Genomic DNA, 8,765 nt, shown 5'->3' with positions numbered 1-8,765 from the left:
TGGTGTATTCAAATGCACTACAAGTTAGAAAACTCGTTAGAAGTCTCCCCAAGGCTTGCGAACAAAAGATGTCATTCTTGAAGATGGATATCTACAGAATATGACATACAATGAACTTCGAGGTAACTTAATGGCCTATGAACAAAATCATATTAATAGGCACAAAAAGATGATAAAAAGAAGATTGTGCTATTTACAACTGAGATATATGACATTAGAGAGGAAGTCGATGAATATCAAAGCGAATGAATGACTCTCATAAATAGAGGAGTCAAAAAATTGCATAGACAAAGAAGGCAGAGACCTTAACAGGAATTCAATAACAATTAATTAAAAAGAAATGATGATCGTTGCTACTATTGTGGAAAACAAGGACATATCAAACAAAATTACCCAAAACGAAGAAGGAGAAATAATAGAAGAAATGACGAAACCTGGAGTCAAGGAGAAATATTTGTAGATGATCATGATAAAACCGCCAATATATGTTTCATGACACTAGTTGAAACGCGTGAGCTAAGAGCTTTTAGTTGTTCTAACTGTAATGATTTACAAGACTCTTTGGACATGGTTTACTCATGAATTACAAAAAGTAGTCGATGCATACAATAAGATTGCTCAAGAAAAGAAAGACTGACAGATTTTTCTTGAAGAAAGTCAACTTTCTAGCACAAGAATTGGAAAAATTAAAAGTGCAGCTGAACAATATAAAAAAATCTCCTAGTCATAATTTTGTCAGATTTATCAGAACTACTTTCAACAAGAGAAGATATTCTAATCAAATTTCCTACCGAACCAACAGATTTATATCGAATTCCTCTAATCATTCTGCTGAAACTGCTATTAATTTCTCTTGTTATACTTGTGGTGGCATTGGTCACAAATTTTTAACTGTAGGAAACTTTCCTCTAGAAAATGGATTTGGAGACCAAAAGTTGTTAATCTTAATCCTCAAGGACCCAAGAATATTTGGGTTTCAAAAAGAAAGTAATCTACTTGTTTTGCAAGAGCATACCAGAAAAACCGACAGGAAAGGAATGTTGGTGGATGCTCCAGACACATGTATGGAAAGAGAAAATTTCTAACTATGAAAAACATTACTTAAGGGGTTTTAAGATTTAGAGATAGTGCAAAAGGAGAAGTAATTGGAGTTGGAACTATCACCCTCAGCTCATCATGTGATCTAGTATAATCTCAAAAGATCCTTATATATGGCATCGAAAGCTTGGACACGCAAAGAAGTAGATCATATCAAAAAAATAGAGTGGAAGAAAGGTGTCTTATCAAGCCTATACAAAAGAAGACTGCTTATGGACTATAGAAAGGAAAGAAACCTAACATCAGCTATTTTTATCGATCCTTTTAGTTGTAAATTTTTTGTCCACAATAAGGGTAAGAATTGTCTTTAAAATTTTGATCCAAGAAGTGACAAAGGTATTCTTCTAGGTTATGCACCTATTAGCATGGACTTTTGAGTCTTTATTATAAAAGAACATTAAATGTTGAAGAATATGTCCTTGTTATTTTTTATGACACTATACCAAGAATATATGAAAGTGACGCAGGCGAGGATGAAAGTAATCCATAAAACTAGCAAAATATATTTCAGAAGTGTCTACTGAAGATCTCACTAGAGAGTTAGATACTACAGAAAAAGAGTCGACTTTCCAGCTAAAAAGCAAATATTCCCAAGGAATGGAAATTCAATGCCAGCTATCCTGAAAACTTCATTCTAGGAAAACAAGGTGACAAAATCCAAACAAGATCTCTCAAGAAACAAGTTTCATTGGCTCTCATATTTCAAATGGAACAAAAACGAATTAATGAAGAAATAGAAGATGAGTCATGGATACATGCAATGAAAGAAGAATTTGATCAATTCGAAAAGAATCAATGTGGATTGTTATTGAAAAACCTAAGAATTGTTCTATGATAGAAACCAAGTGGATATTTCGCAACAAATTGAACAAAAATGGAAAAGTTATTTGGACAAAAGTCAGGTAAATAGCTCAAGGTTACTCACAACAAGAAGGAGTCGACTATGATGAAATCTTTGTTCATGTGTAAGGTGAATTTGAAATGAGTCTTATTGGCGAGCTCTCATTCTTTCTCGGTCTCTAAATTAAGCAGTTAGATTAAGGAATTTTTATAAATTAAGGTAATAATGCAAAAGAGTTGATCAAAAAGTTTGGAATGGAAAAGGGCAAAGACTTTGGATCTCCGATAATTCCCTCCACTTGTCTAGAATCCGATACAACAGGAAAAGCAGTTGATGAAAAACATTATTGAGGAATGATCAAATCTCTATTATATCTTACTGATAGTCGACCACATATCATGTTCAGTGTTTGTAAATGCGCACAATTTCAATCTTATCCAAAGGAATCACATCTCACCGTTGTGAAACGAATTATTCGATATCTCATTGGAACCTTTGATATGTGGTTATGGTATCCATTTTTTTTTGAAAGTTTTGATCTAATTGGATATTCAGATGCTCACTTTGTAGGTGATAAAAATAACGAAAAAAACACCAGTGAATCATGCCAGTTTTTGGAAAAATCTCTTATTCCCTGGAAATAGACCTTTATTGCCCTCTCAACTACTGGAAATCATATTTGCTATCAAGTATTGGTTGGAGTTTCAAATTACAAGTTATAAGTTACAACAAACTACAACCTTCAAGAACCGGTTTTAACATCTGCTATTAATACAGACGTTTGGTACATTTGTTTCATGATATTTATATTTTATTTTTCGTCTTTAAGTTTTGTGTTGTTATTATTTTTATATTACACTTTATATATAATTAAATATGAGTTCCAACAAATAATATATCGGTAAAGGAAAAGAGAAAGAACAAAGTGGCATTTTAAAAATATTTAATTTTGGTAAAAAAAAAGAGTAAAGAAAAAAATGATAGTAAATGTGTTGGTAATTCATCTAAATCAATGTCTAGAGTTATATTTATTACAAATGATTCTACTTATGTTGATGATACTGCTTATGATATTCATTCAAATGTCCAACTTGATCACAAAAATTTAGAACGACGTTATGGTAATATTAATCCTAATCTTGATGAAAATTTCGATGAAGAAGTAGAAGGTGATTTGGGTGAACAGGAATTAAAGGATACACCTACTAACGGTGACACAAGTTCCAAATGAAACTATAAATTCAACGGAGCAAAATTGTGGATGTTCACCCCTTATATCTCCCACAAGGGAGAAGGTGAAATATCAACGCCCTAAAACTTCTATTGTGTGGCAATTTATGACTTTCGATAAGGAAAATTGTGTTGCTATTTGTAATAAATGTAAACAACCTTTTAAACATAAACAAGGTGGGGGTCAAGGTGGGACGCGGGGATTAAATACACATTTATTATCTTGTGTGTCGATTCAATATAGAGAAGCTAAAGAATTAACCAATAGAAAAAAAGAAATTTTAGTTAATGAATTTGATATTAGCGGTAATGGATCGGCAGGGGCTTCTAACATGGTTCAAGGAACATTAGATCCTTCTAATCCTGTGGTCCAGTAACACAACGTAAATATAATAAGGAATTAGATCGCGAAATTTAGCTAAATGGTTTCTATTTGTAGTTTGCCTTATAGTTTTTCTTCAAATCTCGATTTTATTGAATATATTCAACAAAATATAATTATGCTTATAGAGGTTTTTCAAGAAATACTTTAAATATAATGTTTTTGAATATCACGGTAAATATTGTCAATTTCTTCGTTGTATATTTAGCATATTAGATAGTAGAGTGTCTATAACTTCGGACACGTGTCATAGTGTTAATGGAAATGATTATTCAACTATTACAGCAAATTGGATTGATCATAATTAGAATTTGCAAAAAAAAAATCTTAAATTATAAAAAATTTGTAGAGAAAAAAGCTGGTGCATATTTAGCTTCAAATATTTTAAGTATTGTTAACTATTACATGCTTATAGATAACGTAATGTCTGTCGCATTAGATAATGCATCTAATAATACAAACGCTGCTAAGATGTTAAAAGTTAGATTATGTCCAATTTGACAGTATTGCTTTTCATGTTAGATGTGTTGCACATATAATAAATTTAGTTGTACAAGATGGTATTTCATTATTTGATTGTAGTTGCATGAAAATTGAATATGACGTTGTCTGGATTTCATACTAACAAAGCTGCTAGAATTAGGAAATTTAATGAGCGTTGTTTACCATGTGAATTGTCACCTAGAAAAATTTCAAGACATTAAAACAAGGTGAAATTCTTTTTACGAAATGCTTTCAGTTGCTTACAAATATAAAAGCTCCATACAAATGATGTTTAATGCTCATAATGTTGACCCATTAGATAGAATTTGTGATGGAGATTGGGAAGAAACTAAAGAACTGTTACAATTTTTAAGACTACTTTTATGATGCTACAACTATGTTTTCTGAAATTTATATCCTACTATTTCATCAGTATTAATAAATATTTTTTCTCTTTCAATTCAATTTTCTAAATATAAAAAAATAGATAAATTTAGAGTTGTAATTGAAGGTATGATTGAAAATTTTATAAAAATATATTTTTCTTATTCCTCAGATTTATTTAACTGCTACTTTACTTCATTCTGATTATAAATTACGAGGTGTGCAGACACTTGTTGACACTTTTTTATGAAACTTTAGAAATTTACTGGGAAAAATTTCAACTTGTAAAATGTGTAAGTCTAGCGTAAAAGAATCAAAAATGTTATTTGAAAAATATAAAACTACGGAAAATACTCAAGTAGAAGTTGTTCAAACTTCTAATCCTGAGATTGATTGTGAAGTTCAAATTTCAACTTATATGTGAGGTGTTCTTTGTCTTAATTCTAATAATCGTGATGATTTTGAAGAATATCTTAGTCAATCTTTAGAAGCATTGGAAATCAAAGACGACAATGAAGATTTATTAGGATGGTGGAGGAGGAGGAGCGCAACGTTTTCAATTTTGAGCAGAATGGTTCGTGATGTTCTAACTATTCAAGCTTAATCAGTTACATCGGAGACTACTTTCAGTGCGGCAAGGTAGGTTTCAAATTGGCGATCATAGACATTAATTGGCTGAAGACAGTTTGGAAACAACAGTTTTATTAAGAGACTGGGTCAGTGCTGATAGGAGGAATAATATTTTGCCAAAGTTAAGTTCCAAACAAGCAACATGGATCAAAACGACAATTGAATGTAGTGATGATGAATTAGAGTCACAAGAATGTCTAGCAAGTTTGCCAACACCAGATGATATCACCATCCATATGATGCGACAATTAGAATTGAATTTTAAAGGAGAAAAGAGATATTATTAGATTACATACGGGAACTAATTGAAACAGATACCTTCCTAGAATGTGGCTGCGTAAAATTAGTTACTCATCTAATATCTATAACAAACATTAGTTTTACATATGAAAATTTATTGAAACAAAACCCTTCCTAAAAGGTTGCTGCGTAGATTAGTTATTTCACTAATATTTGATAATTGTAACTTCTAAGTTTTAAGTTGCAATTAGATTTTATTGAATAAATTTAAAGATTTTTTTCAAGTCTTTTTTATACAGTTACGTTCTTGCATTTTAATTTTAATATATACAATTATACATATATATGTAAATATATACTAAACTTAACTTTAAAATACTTAATTTAAAAATTGAAACTTGACATTTGAAATTTCATGTTTACATTACTTTAAATATATTTAAAATACAAATTTGAAATTTGAAATTTGAAATTTAAAACTTGAAATTTGAAATCTGAAACATGAAGCTTGAAATTTGAAGATTGAAACTTGAAATTTGAAAATTTAATTTGAAATTGAAATTTGAAAGTTAAAAGTTAAATTTAAAATTTATTAGCTAAAAACTATAACTTCAAATACAAATAAATAAGTATTTTTTTAAAAAAAATCTTTAATTCCGCCAAATTCTGTCCCATCGCATATATATAGTGGAATGGGATGGGACATATTTTTGTCCCCCCAATCCCAGTCCCCCCAATCTCGCGACCAGCCAAATCCCCCCATCGTCGTCCCCTATCCTGTCCCGTCCCCCATCTTCGTCCCCGTCCCTTTGCCAGCCTTACCTTTGAGTGAACAATTGTAAAGAAAAGAGAAAGAAAGACCTGAGTGTAGGTTATACAAGTAGATGTTGTGTCAAAAAATAAGGTCTAATTTGCATATCAGACGGGCTGTTAATCGTAATGTTCTGTAACACTCAAGTTATCAACAAGCTCTTAAAGAAACCCTTGTGATCCAATGGGACTGGAGTAAGCACCACATCGCTGATCTGAACCATAGTAGGAAGCTGACTGAAGGAAATTTTATCATTAGTCTTCATCTAAGACTATGTAGATCCTCATCCTCCCCAGAGTAGAGAGTGAGTCACAATGGGTTAAATAGTTGGGTTTCTATACAAATCGGATGTTTAAAATTAGGAATAAGCTTTAAAATTAGGAATAAGCTATGTGATTCCGAACATGTCATATGTCCAATAAATTTAAGGACGAATTTATACTCCCTCCGCTTCAAAAAAAAAATTACCCTATTTCCTTTTTAGTTTGTTCCAAAAAGAATGATTCTTTACTTTTTTGGCAACACATTAACTTTAACTTTTCACGTGGCATGTTTAAAACCACAAGATTAAAAGGTATTTGATATATTTGACATAACTTTAAATTAGAACCACGAGATTAAAATGTCTTCTTTCTGTTCTTAAACTCCGTTTCAGATCAAACTAGGTCAATCATTTTGAAATGGAGAAAATCTTAAACTATAATGAGAGTTTATTTGAATCCGAAACTTATTTTGACAATAAATATAAACAACAATATATTTACATTATTTTGTAATAATACGAAACATACCCTTTTTGGATTCCAAATATTATAGTGCTGGTTGGCACTTCAAGAATATTAGGCTAATCTAAACTTACACGGCCCTGAGGGAGACTCATAATTTAGGCGTCGAGAAAAAAAGGATCTAAAGTAGCTTTTAGCAAAGTGAAATAATTTCCATTCACTTAAAGTAAAGAATCCAATACCCAACCCCTCCTTTTAAATATTTTCAACAACATATTTTCATTCTACTCTAAACTAACATCAGAAAGATTTTCCTGCAGCTGCCTGTTAAGAACTTTGTAACGTAGCAACAACAATGGCCAATGTTAGTACCTTAAAACCATTGGTGCAGTAACAGGTTTCAGATTTCCCGGTTTCTCTCATTTGATCAAATTTCCAATGTTCTGAAATTTATTTTTCATCTGTACATTAGGTGGTTGAGCTTAAAGTTGGTTTGCACTGCGACGAATGCATCAAGAAAATCTTGAAGACGATCAAGAAAATTGAAGGTATGACAAGTATTTCTCTACAACTTCAAATTCCTAAAATTATGTTCCAGAAAATGTAGGATTCTGGACTTTTGATTAATTATTTTTGGATGTGCGCAGATATTGAAACATATGATGTGGATAAACAACTAAACAAGGTAACAGTAACTGGAAATGTGACTAATGAAGAGGTGATCAAAGTTCTTCACAAGATCGGGAAACAAGCAAGCAACTGGGATCAACAATCAAGTTGCTAATCGAATAAGCCCAGAGTGCGCAATACCATCTTGCAATTTTATATTAGTATATAATATGTCCTGATTTTATCAATTTTATACTACTAAACAATATTTTCCAAGTATTTCTACATTACAGAACAATTAGATCTAATGCATATTTTTCTGTTCTGGCATTTATTGAAAACGCAATTTACAAGAGAAAACAAGTTTTGATGCTAAAATTGAACCTCAAAAGGTTCAAGGAAAAGTTCAAACAAGATATTGACGATTAAAAGGGGAACAGAAAAAGTTGAACGCACTATTTACACGATAGATACTAACTGACTCGAATGCTTTGGACTGGTAATTTGCTCTATCTGGGCTGCTGAATATGCCTAGGGCTCACTTTGACATTCACAATTTTTGGCACTTTCTTTCCGTACTTTGGAATTTCAGCTGTAACTCGTGATTTGTTCCATTCCAACAACCCCAAAGTAATCAATTCCTTCTTATTCTCCTCTTCTAATCACAAAACAAAAATTCAATCAATCGACACGAAAATACTGTTTCTAGTACTAAATGACTAGTAAAGTAGGTACTTACTCTTGATGAAATCGGTGTCAGGGAGAAGAGAACAACCGTAGGTATGGGAGAAATCGTTGTCAGCGTCGGGATCTGAGAAGCATTCACGAAGCCAGTAATGGCGGAACCAAGGAGAAGAGTGAACGAGATCCCACCAGTGATCAGAGAAGTCCTCCACTTGACGATACTCGAAGGGAACAAACATTGGAGCATTAGGATTTAGGGTTGAAGTCGCCATTGTTGTTGATGAACAAATTTCTACAACAAAAAACAAGAGTGATGGATATTATGAGTAGGCTCCACCTATATATATATAGTGCATTGTGGGTTGTGCTCATTAATTATTTACTTATTTTGTCTTTTTTGAAAGATAGAGATAAGGTTTAATTAAACTTTATCCTATCAAATCCACATATTTTTTTCTTAATTACACCAAAAATTGTGTAATTATGTAGTTTAAAAATGAAATTAAGACGCCGCCCGTGTGTAAGTTGGAGGTGGCACATGGAACGTATGGTGTAATGCAACGTGCCACAGCACGTGACTTTGTTTCAATCTGTTGGCTAGAGCGCAGAAGAGATTACGCGTCATTGTTCTTATCCAATTCACTGACT

The 8,765-nt window shown here is 31.9% G+C and overlaps 2 protein-coding genes across 3 annotated transcripts; one reads left to right on the top strand and one right to left on the bottom strand.

The window, feature by feature from the left end:
* The first annotated feature begins 6,945 nt into the window (after positions 1-6,945).
* LOC101265035 (copper transport protein CCH) lies at positions 6,946-7,712 on the top strand. Its single transcript, XM_026031466.2, has 4 exons — positions 6,946-7,050; positions 7,145-7,188; positions 7,297-7,372; positions 7,472-7,712. The coding sequence occupies exons 2-4, from the start codon at positions 7,180-7,182 to the stop codon at positions 7,606-7,608; spliced, it is 222 nt and encodes a 73-aa protein (XP_025887251.1). The 5' UTR covers positions 6,946-7,050; positions 7,145-7,179; the 3' UTR covers positions 7,609-7,712.
* A 19-nt stretch (positions 7,713-7,731) lies between these two features.
* On the bottom strand, positions 7,732-8,765 carry LOC101264730 (protein EARLY RESPONSIVE TO DEHYDRATION 15). 2 transcript variants are annotated; one of them, XM_004240845.5, is made up of 2 exons: positions 8,173-8,765; positions 7,732-8,091 (listed from the first exon to the last, which is right to left on the bottom strand). In XM_004240845.5, the coding sequence occupies exons 1-2, from the start codon at positions 8,387-8,389 to the stop codon at positions 7,943-7,945; spliced, it is 366 nt and encodes a 121-aa protein (XP_004240893.1). In that variant the 5' UTR covers positions 8,390-8,765; the 3' UTR covers positions 7,732-7,942. The 2 variants fall into 2 exon arrangements, with proteins under 2 accessions (XP_004240893.1, XP_010322157.1); XM_010323855.4 differs by having other exon boundaries at positions 7,732-8,088.

This window comes from Solanum lycopersicum, chromosome 6 (genome assembly GCF_036512215.1).
Source record: "Solanum lycopersicum chromosome 6, SLM_r2.1".
In the NCBI taxonomy this organism is placed as follows: Eukaryota; Viridiplantae; Streptophyta; class Magnoliopsida; order Solanales; family Solanaceae; genus Solanum; species Solanum lycopersicum.
Note: the sequence above shows the minus strand (reverse complement) of the source record. Positions and strands in the feature narration are given on the sequence as shown.